We start from the raw sequence: 16,509 nt of genomic DNA, 5'->3' as shown, positions 1-16,509 counted from the left end.
TAGCTTATTCTATTGTTTCTTTTTTCTTTATTTTTTTTTCTGCAGGTAGCTTTGACCGTCTTTCGTCTTTCGCCAGTCTTTAGTCTTTAGACAGTTTTATTATCAGAAACAAAAGAAGTCCAACATGAAACAAAAGAAAATAAAAAAATTTTAAGTAAAAAATCAAAACCAGCTGAAGTAAAAAATCTTCAATAAATAAATAAATAGTTTGATACTTTAAATTAAAACCAGCTGTCAATTAAATTAATCAGCTGATCAATGACAAACTTTCTGATTGGATCTCAGTGTTCATCATCAGTGAGTCCTTATAATTAATCTGCTTTCATCATTACGACGCATCGATGATCGTTAAAGAACAATGTCACAGAGAAACGTTTACACAAAACAATCAACATAATCATTAACATAAACACTATTAACATAAATCTAATTTACATAATAATTATAGACCTCATTAACATAAAACCAACAAAAATAAACTGAATCAGCAGGCAGTCTGGTGATGTCATGGATGATGTCAGGGATGACATCACAACAGACAGGTGGTCCTGCTCTGTCCCATCGTCATGGAGACCAGCTGGTCAGTCCGGATTGGTGGATGACGTGTCAGAGCTCGTCATTGGCCGCTCTGAACCTCAGACTGTGACTCACTTCACGCTTTACAAACTTCAGAAAGTCTTTGAGTTCCCGTCCACCCTGAAAGAAGAGACCACATTGTGATGTCACAATGATGTCACTGTGATGTCACAGCTGACTTCAGTGTTTTTATTGGTCATGTGTTTTACCTCGTATCTGATTGGTTCGTCCTTCTTACCCATCGGAGCAAAATAAATGGTCGGATACCTGAAAAGAGAGAGACAGTCAAGACCAGGACCAGGACCAGGATCAAGTCCAGGACCAGGTTCAAGACCAGGACCAGGACCACGATCAAGACCAGGACCAGGTTCAAGACCAGGACCAGGACCATGATCAAGTCCAGGACCAGGACCAGGTTCAAGACCAGGACCAGGACCACGATCAAGACCACGATCAAGACCAGGACCAGGTTCAAGACCAGGATCAAGACCAGGACCGGGACCAGGATCAAGACCAGGACCAGAGCCAAGACCAGGATCAAGACCAGGAGCAGGACCAGTATCAGGACCAAGACCAGGGCAAGACCTGTACCCAGTTTTCAGCATGAACGTGCAGACCGGTCTCACCCCTGGACGTCGTAGCCAAGTGGGACGTCGTTATCGACAGCGTTCATCTTCGAGACCACGATGCTGGGATCAGACGACAGCTGAGAGAGAGACAGGCAGAGAGAGAGGTAGAGAGAGACAGGTAGAGAGAGACAGGCAGAGGGAGAGGCAGAGAGAGACAGGTAGAGAGACACAGGCAGAGAGAGAAAGAGAGACAGGTAGAGAGAGACAGAGACAGGCAGAGAGAGACAGGCAGAAAGAGACAGGCAGAGAGAGAAAGAGAGACAGGTAGAGAGAGACAGGTAGAGAGAGACAGGCAGAGAGAGACAGGCAGAAAGAGACAGGCAGAGAGACAGGTAGAGAGACAGGCAGAAAGAGACATTTCGATAAAACAGACTCAAAGTTCAATTCTCCCAGAGCATGCTGGGTAAAAGCAGGGTCTGCTGATGGCTGATGGGAGATGTAGTCCCTCGGCTGATGAAGACGTACCGCGTCAGCCAGCTCTCTGTAGACCGGTTCCAGTTTCTTACAGTGTGGACAAGACGGAGAGTAAAACTGGATCAGAACATCTTTATCCGGGTCATTGACCACGTCATCGAACGACTCAGCAACAACCACCTGTACAGGGTCAGAGGTCAGGAGGGTCAGAGGTCAGGAGGGTCAGAGGTCAGATCAGTCTGTCAGACTCACCTGGACAGCAGCAGAGTTCTTCTCAGGTACAGGTTCAGACTTCACGTAACGTTTGAGTCGACCTGCAAAGTAATCTTCTAGAAACCTCTGCAAGGACTGACCATCCCTCCTGAAACACAGACACACACCACATGACTGTCACACCTGTAACACCACAGGCACATGGCCTGGTTTGGCCTGGTTCAGCACGGTTACGTACGTGAACTCCTCTCTCATGGTGTACTTGTGGCCCAGTTTGGTCCGGATCGTGACGAACGGCAGCTCTCCTCCGTCTGACGTTCCCAGACCGAAGTCGTCCTCCAGCTCAGACAGGAAGTCCTTCTTATTGGCTACTGAAAACGTTAGGCCCCGCCCAGCGTAGTTAGACCCCACCTTCATCACCCTGGCAACAAAACACAAGGGGGAGGGGAAGTCATTCATCAGGTGACAGTCAGGTGACCTCATTAACATAAATCTCAGGTGTGACAGTCAGGTGGCCAGATGGTGAGACGTGTGAAGGACAGGTGTGTGTGTGTGTTTACCTGTTCCTCCAGTAGTTGGACCCCCGGGCGTTGTGGTGGTAGTCCAGGTCGTAGTATGCCGTCAGCAGGTCACGAACTCTCAGACGGTCTCTGTTCTCCACAGTCATGTGAGGACACAGACCATAACTGCAGACAGACAGGTAGAGAGAGAGACAGGTACTTTCTGTGATGTCCATCATGTGTGTTCAAACTCTGACTGTGTTGAAATGAATGCGATAACTCACAGATGATCTCTGATGAAGCGTCTCAGAGAGCCAATGCTCAGATAGTCTGTGAAGACAACGACGCTTTCCTCAAACTTATTGGACAGTCTGGGAGGTCTGAACAACAACACACACCTGACAAAACACACTCACACACACACACACACACACACACACACACACACACACACACACACACACACACACACAACATGTTAGTAAATATGAAAGAAAGGTACATACAGGAACAAACAGGAATATACATGTATGTAACAGAAAACAATGAAAAAGTATTGGAGTTTATGTGCACGTTACATCACGTGTAACATGTACAACATGTGTAATGTAACACGTTTAGCGCCACACCTGTCTCTCTCACCTGCTTCCTGTGTGTGTGTGTGTGTGTGTGTGTGTGTGTGTGTGTGTGTTCTGAACTCACTCTGAGTTAACTCCGTAATTCTTTCCCAGATTCAGATCAGCAGTGTGAGCAAATCTGAACTGTTCTCTCAGCAGAGCTGCAGCTCTCAGAAACTCTGACAGGTGAGAGCTGTCTGTACCTGAAAACACACCTGAGACACAAAAACACAGGTCACATGAAATTACATTATATACCATCGTAAAGTACCATCCTAACATAGCATGTCATGCTACATAAGGTAATGTAAAGTAAAACAACTAATGTAAAGATAACCTTATGTAAAGTCAGCTAATGTAATGTAAAGATAACTTCATGTAAAGTCAGCTAATGTAATGTAAAGATAACTTCATGTAAAGTAAGATAATGTAATGTAACGATAACTTCATGTAAAGTCAGATAACTAATGTAAAGTAAGATAATGTAAAGATAACTCCATGTAAAGTAAGATAATGTAATGTAACGATAACTCCATGTAAAGTAAGATAATGTAATGTAACGATAACTTCATGTAAAGTAAGATAATGTAATGTAAAGATAACTTCATGTAAAGTAAGATAATGTAATGTAAAGATAACTTCATGTAAAGTCAGCTAATGTAATGTAAAGATAACTTCATGTAAAGTAAGATAATGTAATGTAAAGATAACTTCATGTAAAGTCAGCTAATGTAATGTAAAGATAACTTCATGTAAAGTAAGATAATGTAATGTAAAGATAACTTCATGTAAAGTAAGATAATGTAATGTAATGTAAAGATAACTTCATGTAAAGTCAGCTAATGTAATGTAACGATAACTTCATGTAAAGTCAGCTAATGTAATGTAAAGATAACTTCATGTAAAGTAAGATAATGTAATGTAAAGATAACTTAATGTAAAGTAAGATAATGTAATGTAAAGATAACTTCATGTATGGTAAGACAATGTAATGTAAAGATAACTTCATGTAAAGTAAGATAATGTAATGTAAAGATAACTTCATGTAAAGTCAGGTAATGTAATGTAAAGATAACTTCATGTAAGGTAAGACAATGTAATGTAAAGATAACTTCATGTAAAGTAAGATAATGTAATGTAAAGATAACTTCATGTAAAGTAAGATAATGTAATGTAACGATAACTTAATGTAAAGTAAGATAATGTAATGTAAAGATAACTTCATGTAAAGTAAGATAATGTAATGTAAAGATAACTTAATGTAAAGTAAGATAATGTAATGTAAAGATAACTTCATGTATGGTAAGACAATGTAATGTAAAGATAACTTCATGTAAAGTCAGCTAATGTAATGTAAAGATAACTTCATGTAAAGTAAGATAATGTAATGTAAAGATAACTTCATGTAAAGTAAGATAATGTAATGTAACGATAACTTCATGTAAAGTAAAATAAAGTATTGTGAGGCCTTGTCATGTAAAGTCATGTGCAATATTATAAATTACATGAAGCTCACTGTGCTGTGCAGTGATGTCATACATTATTACATTACATTACATTACATTTAGCAGACGCTTTTATCCAAAGCGACTTACAGAGGAGGACATAAGCTGACAAAGGTGTAAAGGAGCACAGAGTAGTTGTTAGTACCAATGATACTGGCATCGTAGTGGTTGATGAAGGTCTGCAGGTCTTCTTCAGTCTTCAGGTGAACTGAGTCTGGACCGGTCTGCTTCTTCATGTACTGATAGATCCCATCTGAACACACACACACACACACACAGAGTTTAAAACACTTGTCTGCCTGTCTGTCTGCCTGTCTGTCTGCTTTTGTTTGTCTCACCTGCACTGCGAGGTCCATCGTAGGGGGCGGAGTCTCTCCCATTCCTGAAGATCTTCAGTGTGGGATAACCAGATACCCCGAAATGACCACAGGTCTCTGAGTGAGCTGTGCAGTCCACCTGAGACAGATGAGGGAGAGAGACAGAGAGGTGAGAGACAGGTGAGAGACAGAGAGAGAGACAGGTGAGGGAGAGAGAGAGAGACAGGTAAGGGAGAGAGAGAGAGAGAGAGAGAGAGAGAGGTGAGAGAGAGAGAGGTAAGAGAAAGAGACAGGTGAAAGAGAGAGACAGAGAGGTGAGAGAGAGAGAGAGAGATGAGAGAGTGAGAGACAGGTGTGAGACAGGTGAGAGACAGTGGGCATGCTGTGATGTCACTGTTTCTTTGCAAACCTACAGAAACATCAGAGAAGTGTTTGATCAGGTAATCAGAGCTGACGACGATGATGATGACGATACCTTTGCCAGCTGCACCGTTCCCTTCAGTCTGGTCGCTGCTTTCTCAAACTCTGGAGCCAACTTCTTACAGTGACCACACCTGAGAGGAAGGAGGGAAGGATTCATATGAGGAGTGAAGGAGGGAAGGATTCATATGAGGAGTGAAGGAGGGAAGGATTCATATGAGGAGTGAAGGAGGGATGTCTGTGTCTGATGCTGATGCTGATGCTAACGTTACCATGGAGCGTAGAACATCACCAGCATGGTCTCGTGCTCCGCTGCCAGGTAGTCGAAATCCGCGTCCCCGAGCTCGAGCACGTGTCTGCGTGCGCACACCGCGGTGAGCAGACAGGACAGCACCGAAACGGCGGGAAAGAGGCGGACAGAGACCGCCATCACGGAGACAAACAGGAGACGGTGCCCGCAACACACCGAGAAGACCCCGCAGCACACGCACGGTGAACCGACTCAACGCTTCCGGACTGAGATTCCAAAATAAAAGCCTTATCCGTGACGGACGTTCATTATCTGTATGTCTGTATAAAATAAAACACATTATTAATTATTAATGTTATCTATCTATGATGCTTGATTCATTTCTGACCTGTCAGTGAAGTCCAGTGAGCCGATATAAAAAGGTGAGCTCAGTTTGTTTCATTAAAACACGATGCTCTTTAATTCACATCAACCATATCTGCTTTTATTTTGAAGGCAGTCTCAGTTTCCGTCAGCTGTCAAATAAGAGGCGGGGCCTAATGAGAAAACCAGCCATACTTATTGGCCCACGGTGGTCAGACGTGACGTGTGTAGTCATCTGATTGGTCCAACAACCTGTCAATCAATTCTAGTGACGTCATACAGGATTTTCTGTTTGGCGCGTATCAGCCGTTTGTTTTGACATGCATCACCATGACAACACTGACCCACAGTGAGGCATGATGGGAGCAGCATCGTGACGTGAGGGTTCATAAAATATAAACAAATACAAATATATTTAAATACATCAAATACTGAATATATTACACATTTAAATATATAAAATATAAACATGTTTAAAGATATAAAATATAAAAAATGTTTAAATATATAAAATATAAACATGTTTAAATATAAACATGTTTAAATATATAAAATATAAAAAATGTTTAAATATATAAAATATAAACATGTTTAAAGATATAAAATATAAACATGTTTAAAGATATAAAATATAAAAAATGTTTAAATATATAAAATATAAACATGTTTAAATATATAACATATAAAAAATGTTTAAATATATAAAATATAAGTCGGGTGTCTGATTTTTTGTTTAAAAAATGTTTATTGAAGCAAACAGACCTTCAGTCCCATTCAATATGAACAAACATTTGAACAACCTTCACACAACGTCAGCACAACCTTTACCGATAACGACAGAAGGCCACTATCATGGGAAGACTAAACCTCGATTCAAACAGTCTGACACAGGTTCTGGTTCTGCTTCTGACCTCATTGTGACCTCTGAAGGTCCAGACGTTCTCCTGTAGGTCACTGCAGGTTCTGGACTGTGTAACATCTTCAGAACCAGAACTTCAAAATCTGTCCGCAGTACGTTCAACAGGTCCAGGACCAGAATCCGGACTCATCAGAACAGCAGCTTGCTCTGCCATCAACCTGTCCAAGAGGAAGCGACCTCACAGGTCAGAGTCCACTCTGTGATGCGTTTCAGTCCACAGCTGCTTCCTGCGTGCTGATTGGCTCTGAGGAACAGGAAGTGGACTCTTGGCAGGCTGCGTGGAAAAGGTTCATCAGGTCGTGAAAACGGCGGCTCACCTGGAGGAAACAGGAAATGTCCTTTAATCACATTTACATCTGCTCACCTGGACACTAAAGCTCCGCCCCCTCTCACCTGTTGGGCCGTCTTATCTCCGAGCTGGGCGGAGACTCGTCTGAATGTGTTCTGATTGGCTCCTCTCTGCTGACAAGCGGTCAGGATGGCGCGGTCCGCCTCACTGAAACAAAGTCACAGTCATTAAGCCCTGCAGTGATGCATGATGGGAGATCAGTCAGCCAATCGTGTATGTTCTGACCGCGTCCAGATGACAACCTTCCCGCCACGTGATGTCATCGAGATGTTTCTGGCACGAACCGCTCGAACAGACTCCTCCTCTTCCTCTCTGTCACTTCCGGTTTCACGGTCCACTCCCTTATTTTCAGGAGGATTCTGGGACATGTGGTCAGTCTCTGTGGAGCTTGTTGCTATGGGCGACGGCTGGGCATGACGTTGCTGGAAAAAATCCCAGAATTCCTCCTGCAGGTCGGGATGATTTGTGAGGGCGGATGAGATCTGAGGCAAAAACAAAAAAACATTTAAAGGGACAGTCCATCTAAAAGACATTTAAAGGGACAGTCCATCTAAAAGACATTTAAAGGGACGGCTCACCTGAAAACAATTAAAGGGACGGTTCATATATTAATATAATATATTGAGGTCAACAAAGGTCATCACCCACCTTGTCCATGTCCTCAGGTGGGGGGGTGGAGCTTCTCTGCAGCGCTGACACCACCTGCTGGTAGAGGGTGGTGCCTTCTCCCAGGCTCCGGCCCAGTCGCCGTAGAAACTGCCGGCTGCGTTCAAACAGCTGCTGCTCCATTAGCTGACAGAGGAAGAGCGCAGAAGTTAACGCAGGTTTCGAACGTCCCTGAGTGATGTCAGAGTGATGTCAGAGTGATGTCACAGTGATGTCACCCACCAGTCCACAGCGGCGGGCCTGATCTCGGTTTAGGAAGGCGGCGAAGTCTCTGAGTAGCTGAGGCCACGGCTGCAGCACTGAGCTCAGCCCGTCATACAGAACCTCCACGGACCCACAGAACCCGTCCAACACCTGCAGCAGCTGGTCCAAGAGGCCTGGACACACCTGCACCACGTCACACACCTGGACAGGTGAGAGGTGAGACAGGTGAGACAGGTGAGAGATGAGACAGGTGAGACAGTAGAGAAGGTGTCTTACTCTGAGGAGATAATCCTGAGCAAACAGCTCCTCATCTTCTTCTCTGGATGTCACTTCCTGTTCAGTCTCTGACTCCGCCTCCTCTGGGTCAGCCAGGTTGTCGTCGACGGCGACACTTCCTGTTGAGCTGGCAGACGATTCAGACAAAGCCAGGAGGACCTCGCTCTCCTCCTCCTCCTCCTCCTCCTCCTCTGCCCTCTTTTCTTCGTCACTCATCCTGATGACATCATCTCTCTCCTGCAACACCACCTGAGAGGGGGCGGAGCCTCCAGGAGGAGGAAGCTCCTCCCTCCTCCTCAGGCTGGTCAGGGTTTGATAGTGCCGTGTGATTCGCTCTCTGGTCGTCATGGAGAGTGAGGAGGTGTTGATGATGTCAGCAGGGCTGTTAGTCCTGGACATGAGGAGACGACAGAGGGGGGAGGAGTCCACCTGTCCTTCAGGGGGGGGGGAGGAGTCCACCTGTCCATCATGTAGGGGGTGAGGAGGGGGGAGGGGCTGCTGCAGGAAGCCGATGCGTCTGAAGTCCAGGTGTTTGGGGAGGCGAGGGGGGTACCTGGTCCCATGTGGGAAGCTGCAGGTGTCTGAGGACAGATGACTCTGACGGGCTCCACCTGACCTGCAGGGTGGAGGGGCATCTGTGGAGGAGCCTGACGGGCTGTTATAATGTTTGATGATTGGACAGATGACAGGAAGACTCCTCTGTGGGGGAGGGACAAAGTCCAGGTGAGTGATATACACACAGGTGGACAGGTGAGTGAGTGCTCATCATTATCATCACATACCGCCAGCCACAGAGGCATGACATGCTCGTCTCTCCCTACTGGGGGGCGCTGCTCTGCCGGGTCAACATGACGACAGGCGACCAGCATTGGCCACAAGACCTTCTGATACCTGAAGACCTGCAGAGGACAGACCAGTACAGTTACAGACCAGACCAGACCAGACCAGACCAGTACAGTTACAGACCAGACCAGACCAGACCAGTACAGTCAGGTGGATGCTGTGTTACCTTGACGACGTTGTCAGGGAAACCGGGCCTGCAGCATTGCAGGATTCTGCGGCGGACCTGGACCAGAGTCTTCCTCAGCAGGAACTGAGACACCAACTTAGCTGGGTCACATGACCCCTCCATGTTCCTGAGACCAAGAGCCAGGAGGCTACACACACACACACACACACACACACACACACACACACACATACACACGTCATACATGATAACTGTCTGTGTATCTGTCCGTCTACCTGTGTGTGTGTCTGTCTCTGTCTCTGTTTGTGTGTGTCTGTCTGTCTGTTTGTGTGTGTGTCTATCCGTCTGTGTTTGTGTGTGTGTCTGTCTCTGTTTGTGTGTGTGTCTATCTGTCTGTGTGTGTACCAGTCTTCAGCTGCAGTGAAGGCCGCCGTCCTGCGGGGGCAGTACAGGTCGGGGTCCAGGCTTACACAGGGCAGCAGCTCCGGGTATAGGAAGACAGGCCGGGTGGCGAAGAGCCAGGCCAGTTCAGCCGGCATGACAGGGTAACAGCGCACTGTACACACACACACACACACACACACACACAGAAACACAGAAACACAGACAGACACACACAGACGCACACACACAGAGGATTCACATCACATGTTTACAGCTCAGGTGTCTGCACCTCCCATGATGCCTCGCTGCATGGTGTACTCACTGTGTCCTCTGGCGTCCGGCGGGCGGAGCTGCGGCTGATAGCTGACAGGGCTCTGACGCAGCTCCTCCAGCAGCTGCAGCGCCCCCTGCAGGTTGGAGGCTCTGAACGTGCTGCGATAACCATGATGACCTGACGACATCAGCAGCTCGCTCCTCTCTGCCAACAGGTCCAACTCAAACTGGGGTCGTCACGGCAACACAGGATGATGTCATTCATGTGTAACACAAAGGTCATGTGTGTGTGTGTGTGTCTGTGTGTATGTCTGTGTGTTACCAGGAACTGTTTGGTGGTCTCAGCCTCACTCTGAAGTTTGACCACAGGTGAACTCAGCAGGTGAATCTGAGCCAACAGCTGGACATGCTGACAGACAGACAGACAGTCAGTGTGTGTACAGTGTGTATTACAGTGTGTGTACAGTGTGTGGTACAGTCAGTGTGTGTACAGTGTGTGTACAGTGTATGTACAGTCAGTGTGTGTACAGTGTGTGTACAGTGTGTGTACAGTCAGTGTGTGTACAGTGTGTGTACAGTGTGTGTACAGTGTGTAGTACAGTGTATGTACAGTCAGTGTGTGTACAGCGTGTAGTACAGTGTGTGTACAGTGTGTGTACAGTCAGTGTGTGTACAGTGTGTGTACAGTCAGTGTGTGTACAGTGTGTGTACAGCGTGTAGTACAGTGTGTGTACAGTGTGTGTACAGTGTGTAGTACAGTGTGTAGTACAGTGTATATACAGTCAGTGTGTAGTACAGTGTGTGTACAGTGTACGTACAGTGTGTAGTACAGTGTATGTACAGTCAGTGTGTAGTACAGTGTGTAGTACAGTGTGTGTACAGTGTACGTACAGTGTGTAGTACAGTGTACGTACAGTGTGTAGTACAGTGTATGTACAGTCAGTGTGTTGTACAGTGTGTAGTACAGTGTGTGTACAGTGTGTGTACAGTGTGTATTTGTACCTGCTGTATCTGTTGCTGCAGTCGTCTCTTCTGTCGTCCGTCCACCATGAGCATGTGCAGCTCTGGACTGTGTGTGTGCGTGTCACACAGTGTGTGTGTGTGTCGTTTCTTCTTCATGAACTCCAGCTGCTGCTTCACGGTACGAAACTCTCTGATTGGTCCGTGCTCCACCTCGTCATCATCAGGTGATCTGTGACAGCAGAGGGTCGGCAGGACATGATCATGTATTCACATGTTGACATGTTACTGGGTTCATGTGTTACATACGTGTTGTGCTCCTCCTCAGGTGTGTGTGTTTGAACAGCGTGAGGCTCCTCCTCTTCCTCATGACCTTCATCTTCAACTTCCTGTCCCGTGAGGTCCTCTTTCAACTGAAACACACACACACACACACACACACACACGAGTTTAAGCATGTGTCTCTCTGTGTGTGAGATTGCGTGTTCACACATAAAGCGTGTTCCTTCCTTGATACTCGTGTGTGACCTGGCTCCTCCTGCAGGGCTCTGCTCTCGGGCTCCCCCAGTCTCAGCAGCTGTCTCTGGGCCAACAGCAGCAGCTCTGTCCCTCCTCTGCCTGGTTCTCCATCATCATGCTCATCAAATTCATGACTTTGATTACACGTGAACCGTATGTACATAAACACACGCTGTGTGAACACGCCGCGCCACAGACGCCACATGGACACACTGAGAGGTATGATTGGTCCATGTGGAGACCACATGATGTCTTTGGACTGGACTCACCGTTTCAAACAACTCCTCCATCAGCTCGTTCACCTCCTTCTCTGCAGGACACACACACACACACACACACACACACTGGTCACATGATGAGGGTCAAGAACACCTGATCAATTTTTACTGTGTGTGTGTACTGACTTGTGATGCGGACAGCCTTGTCATCACGGTAATCCTCCTGGTCGGGTTCATCGATGTCGGCCAGGAAGTTATATTCAGGATCATCTTCATCATCACACTCCTCTGAGAGACAGACAGACTTTGGTCACAGACTGCAGCCTGACAGATTCGTTCAATCTCTAATAGTAAAATATTATAACAGTGACGCTCAGTCAACTATAAACTACACAGGACAACCTGAGAAACACACGCGCAAATACCTTCGTTGTCCATTTCTGACGTCATCAAGCCTCTCAGCCAATCGGTCCACTCCCTGTCCTCATGGGCGGAGCTTGAGTCATACATATCAGGTGTGATGTCAGGAGCTCGAAGCTCCGCCTCTAGCCGGCCCAGTGGGACGTCCCGTAGAGGACGTTTGGATCGGGTTCGGTACGCCATGAGACCCACATCGTCCTCAGACTGAGACAGAGGCTGGAAGACAAGATCAGTCATCTGAGACTGGTCTTAACAGTCTGAGACTGGTCTTAACAGTCTGTATGTTACCTGGTAGGGCTCCATGCACACAGCCAGCTCCTCCTCCACTGCATGAAGCTTCTCCAGGAAGGTGCGGTCAGTCACGGCCTTAGGAGGCGGGGCTTTGGGAGGAGGGGGAGGTCCCATAGAAACAGGTCCCACCCTCTGGCGCCTGGAGCGACTCCGAGAAGTCTGAAGGGAAAAACCCATAAGACTCATAAGACAGTCTTACAGTTAGTCTTAACATGTTGAGTGGGAATGTCTGCTCCGAGGTCGTTCCATACAGATGTGACAGGTGTTTCATGCAGGTGTGACAGGTGTTTCATGCAGGTGTGACAGGTGTTTCATACAGGTGTGACAGGTGAGACATACCTGCCAGGGGCTGCAGCTGTCATCCTCCCCCCGGGTGAGTCGACTCCCTCTGGGAGACGAAGTGGTGCTCTCCATGTCGCTCTCCTGGAAGGTCTACACACAAACATCATCATTAACCATCAGCTGGAGGTAACCGGACAGCAGCCAATCAGAGTGCCGCCTCACGTCTTCAGCTGTCTCGTCCTCGTCTTCCTCATCAGGGTGGTACTCTTCATCAGAGGAGTCTTCATCAGCCAGAGGAATGTCAACGAACTGAGGAGCCTGAACACACAAACGTTTGGTTCAACACGAAAAGAACGTTTGAAGAACATGTCACGGATGAACTCTGACCTTTACCTTGATGACATCACTCGACTTCTTGATGGGAGAAATGTTCCAGGCTGGGATCACCTGACAGGAAACACAACAACACGACAGGTGACCTCACCAACAACAACACAAGCTGATTGGTTGCACGGCAAAGAGAGAGAGAGACATAGAGAGACAGACAGATAGGTCTCACCACTCCTTTCTCCACGACCTCTTTAAACTTGGATCGGGTCATTTTGGGCTCCTGAGGACAAACAAAGACATGTTAATTAAAACCATAAATAACTAACGTGTTAACTAACACGTTAACTAACACGTTAACTAACACGTCAACTAACACGTCAACTAACACGTCAACTAACACGTCAACTAACACGTCAACTAACACGTCAACTAACACGTTAGGTCCCTCTGTGTGTTCTGATTGGATGACAGACTTACAAATGGAGGGACGGCCTCAGTCTCGTTGATGGCAGCTTTCATCATGGCCACAACGTGTTCGTTAGTGATCACTTCCTGTTTGACACGAATGACATTTCAACGTTAGTTCAATGTTAGTTTAACGCGTGAGCCTCATCTTTTAACGTCAGTTTAACGCGTGAGCCTCATCTTTTAACGTCAGTTTAACACGTGAGCCTCATCTTTTAACGCCAGTTTAACGCGTGAGCCTCATCTTTTAACGTCAGTTTAACGCGTGAGCCTCATCTTTTAACGTCAGTTTAACGCGTGAGCCTCATCTTTTAACATTAGTTTAGTTGGTTAATTACTTTGAACTCACGTGGATGATGTTGCGGACGTTCACTGTGGTTAGGTTGTGTTGTTTAGACTTTGTCTCCAGTGATTGGTCCAGGTGTCTGTCAATCTCCACCTCCTCCTCCTCCTCCTCCTCACTCTCTGAGGCTCCTTCCCCCTCCTCTTGCTCCTCTGTCAGCTTCTTCCTCTTCTTCCTCACTGCCCTCCTCCTCGCTGACTTCACCTCCACCTGACTGTCCTCTGACAGACAGACAGACAGACAGACAGGTGTTTAGTGTGTGTGTGTGTGTGAGTGAGTGTGTGTGAGTGTGTGTGTGTGTTACCCATGGTGATGATGAGGCTTGAGTCGGTGGTGTCTTCCTCTACCAGCAGGTAACCCTCCTCCTCCTCCTCTACGCCCCCTGCTGCTCCTGCAGGGGGCGTAGGCAGCAAAGCATCGCGGGTAAGGATCTGAGGGTCGGAGCGTGGCGGTCTGGTGGTCCGGGTGGTGGCAGCGGTGGCGACAGCAGGTCTGGACAGTTTGAGGCGTTTACGGGCCGGGTTCATTGTGGAGCATCATGACCTCTGACACAGTGACATCATCACACAGAATGAACACACGTCACGATGATCACATGATCAATCAGTCTGATCAGCAATGGCTTAATGACTCCACACAAGTATGATCCACGAGACAGTTAAAGTGTCACTTCCTGTGGTTAAAGGGTCACTTCCTGTCAGCTATTTTTAAATAAAGATGATTTCCTGTCACATCAGACTGAATGTCACACTGCAAAGGAACATTACAATACTTTAATTATTATACAGTTAGCTTCAGTTAGCTCACAGTTAGCTTCAGTTAGCTCACAGTTAGCTTCTGTTAACTCACAGTTAGCTCCTGTTAGCTCACAGTTAGCTTCAGTTAGCTCAAAGTTAGCTCACAGTTAGCTTCAGTTAACTTCTGTTAACACACAGTTAGCTTCTGTTAGCTCACAGTTAGCTTCAGTTAGCTCACAGTTAGCTTCAGTTAGCTCACAGTTAACTCACAGTTAGCTTCAGTTAACTTCTGTTAACACACAGTTAGCTTCTGTAAGCTCACAGTTAGCTTCTGTTAACACACAGTTAGCTTCAGTTAGCTCACAGTTAGCTCAAAGTTAGCTTCAATTAGCTCACAGTTAACTTCTGTTAGCTCACAGTTAGCTTCTGTTAGCTCACAGTTAACTCACCGTTAGCTTCAGTTAGCTCACAGTTAACTCACAGTTAACTCACAGTTAGCTTCAGTTAGCTTCTGTTAGCACACAGTTAGCTTCTGTAAGCTCACAGTTAGCTTCTGTTAACACACAGTTAGCTTCAGTTAGCTCACAGTTAGCTCAAAGTTAGCTCACAGTTAGCTCACAGTTAGCTTCAGTTAGCTCACAGTTAGCTTCAGTTAGCTTCTGTTAGCTCACAGTAAACAGGTTCAGTCTGGGCTGTTCGTAGATCCGTGCAGAGTTTCGTCCACTGAGCTCCTTCAGCTCTGACTGGTGGTGAGTTGATCTACAATCAGTCCAGGTGCCTCAGACGAGGAGACGCCTGGATGACGGAGAACCGTCACAGACAACACATCTGTTGTGTGAAACACTTTTTACAGGTTATAAGTCAAACTAAGCTGCTGTGACTTGTGCAGGTAATTAACTGTTAAACTACAACAAAACTATTATTCTTATTGTTGGTTTGTTGTTATTGTTCGCACTTTAAAATAGATTTTCATGGATTTTTATTCAACATATGATCAGCAGCAGTTTTAAAGTTTATAATAAATTATGAATTTGTTCAATTTCAGGAACATTCTGCGTCTGTTGCATTCATTCATGTAGATACGTCTGTTTTCCTCAGGTGACAGATCACCTGGAAAGGTTTGACTAAAGTGGCCCCCAGATAGCGTCTTCCACCGGGCTCCCAAACAGCTAGACACGGCCCTGGCTCACAGTTAGCTTCTGTTAGCTGGAGCTCAGACCGGGGTCACCGAGTCTTCAGGCCGGTAAACGGCTCTCTCCTCCGGGTACCGTGCTAACGCTAAGCCGGCTAGCAGCTAACGTTAGCATGACAACGGTCAGACAGAGCGGGAAACCCGGCGAGTCTGCCCGGCTAACGACTCGGTAACGTACCGGACTCCTGGACCCGGTTTAACGGGAACGCTCCGTTACACACGAACACGCCGACACTTACCCGCCACAACGAAGAAACATCCGAGAAAACTACATTTCCTACTGCGTCACTGTGACGTCCGCATCGTTTTCTTCTTCTGTCGGTGCATTACTGCCGCCAACTGGAGAGTTTTTCTGGAATTCTTTGGAGGACTCTGAAGTATTTTGAGTTTTCTGTATTTCGAGTTTTTTGAGTTCCATCCACCCTTGGTCAGTGGCCGTGTTTGGCAGAGAAACCTGATGGCCTGCACTCTGATACACACTTGATGAAGAGCTGTGATCTGAGCAGAAGTCTTCTGTGGAGGAGCTGCCAACACAGGTGTAGAGAGGGTGGTGCAGGTACAGTCATCCTCAGTGTGACAGCTCATCAAGCGCGGCACGTTGTTAAACATGGAAGATCCCCGTAAACAAACCTGCTTCATCTGTGTCGTACTGCAGACCCAGACATCCTCCACATGCTGGGAGGCCTTCTCCTCTCAGACTTCCTGTCGCTAACGTCTGAGTTCTACATTCCTCTAAACTCATATCCTCCACCCAACACCTCCCAGCTGGAGTATCCTGACTCCAACACTCAGCACCAACACAGAGCCAGGAATCAAAGAAAACCTTTATTTTGTTTTGTTTTGTAAAGAAAGTTTGTTAGAGTGACAGGAAGGAGTGGAGAGAGAGACGGGGAATGACGTGCAGGGC

General features: G+C 46.6%; 2 protein-coding genes across 10 annotated transcripts; both read right to left on the bottom strand.

The window, feature by feature from the left end:
* Window positions 1–379: 379 nt before the first annotated feature.
* pdia8 (protein disulfide isomerase family A, member 8) lies at window positions 380–5,719 on the bottom strand. The gene is made up of 13 exons (XM_010755865.3): window positions 5,464–5,719; window positions 5,247–5,325; window positions 4,793–4,910; window positions 4,600–4,707; window positions 3,035–3,164; window positions 2,617–2,730; window positions 2,393–2,518; window positions 2,071–2,253; window positions 1,872–1,980; window positions 1,671–1,799; window positions 1,203–1,282; window positions 786–843; window positions 380–696 (listed from the first exon to the last, which is right to left on the bottom strand). Exons 1-13 carry the CDS (start codon window positions 5,619–5,621, stop codon window positions 607–609), a joined length of 1,482 nt encoding a protein of 493 aa, XP_010754167.1. The 5' UTR covers window positions 5,622–5,719; the 3' UTR covers window positions 380–606.
* An 805-nt stretch (window positions 5,720–6,524) lies between these two features.
* Window positions 6,525–16,494, bottom strand: gon4la (gon-4 like a). 9 transcript variants are annotated; one of them, XM_027286578.1, is made up of 26 exons: window positions 15,521–15,835; window positions 15,030–15,205; window positions 13,978–14,218; window positions 13,680–13,894; window positions 13,343–13,417; window positions 13,095–13,145; window positions 12,929–12,982; window positions 12,758–12,853; window positions 12,593–12,685; window positions 12,251–12,412; window positions 11,968–12,178; window positions 11,729–11,830; window positions 11,594–11,634; window positions 11,115–11,218; window positions 10,848–11,037; window positions 10,168–10,254; window positions 9,895–10,072; window positions 9,594–9,744; window positions 9,228–9,375; window positions 9,001–9,117; window positions 8,219–8,917; window positions 7,961–8,143; window positions 7,721–7,864; window positions 7,298–7,554; window positions 7,117–7,219; window positions 6,525–7,061 (listed from the first exon to the last, which is right to left on the bottom strand). In XM_027286578.1, the coding sequence occupies exons 3-26, from the start codon at window positions 14,198–14,200 to the stop codon at window positions 6,933–6,935; spliced, it is 3,813 nt and encodes a 1,270-aa protein (XP_027142379.1). In that variant the 5' UTR covers window positions 14,201–14,218; window positions 15,030–15,205; window positions 15,521–15,835; the 3' UTR covers window positions 6,525–6,932. The 9 variants fall into 9 exon arrangements, with proteins under 9 accessions (XP_027142379.1, XP_027142380.1, XP_027142378.1 ...); XM_027286579.1 differs by having other exon boundaries at window positions 15,082–15,205; XM_027286577.1 differs by lacking the exons at window positions 15,030–15,205; window positions 15,521–15,835 and adding an exon at window positions 15,842–16,494.
* Between the last annotated feature and the right edge of the window lie 15 nt (window positions 16,495–16,509).

The sequence above is a fragment of the Larimichthys crocea genome, chromosome XIII (assembly GCF_000972845.2).
Source record: "Larimichthys crocea isolate SSNF chromosome XIII, L_crocea_2.0, whole genome shotgun sequence".
Taxonomy (NCBI): Eukaryota; Metazoa; Chordata; class Actinopteri; family Sciaenidae; genus Larimichthys; species Larimichthys crocea.
The sequence above is the reverse complement of the archived record's forward strand: the minus strand, read 5'-3'. Positions and strand labels throughout refer to the sequence as shown.

Bases quoted from the DNA above. Each gene is read 5' to 3' on its own strand.
- pdia8 (XM_010755865.3), bottom strand. From the start codon at position 5,621: ATGGCGGTCTCTGTCCGCCTCTTTCCCGCCGTTTCGGTGCTGTCCTGT. The intron at 4,911-5,246 runs GTATCGTCATCA...CATCTGTCTCAG, and splicing joins GAACGGTGCAGCTGGCAAAG to GTGGACTGCACAGCTCACTC. The intron at 2,731-3,034 runs GTGAGTTCAGAA...GTGTTTTGTCAG, and splicing joins AATTACGGAGTTAACTCAGA to GTGTGTGTTGTTGTTCAGAC.
- gon4la (XM_027286577.1), bottom strand. From the start codon at position 14,200: ATGAACCCGGCCCGTAAACGCCTCAAACTGTCCAGACCTGCTGTCGCC. The intron at 11,831-11,967 runs GTATTTGCGCGT...TCTGTCTCTCAG, and splicing joins GTCAGAAATGGACAACGAAG to AGGAGTGTGATGATGAAGAT. The intron at 9,118-9,227 runs GTAACACAGCAT...TGTCCTCTGCAG, and splicing joins TCCCTGACAACGTCGTCAAG to GTCTTCAGGTATCAGAAGGT.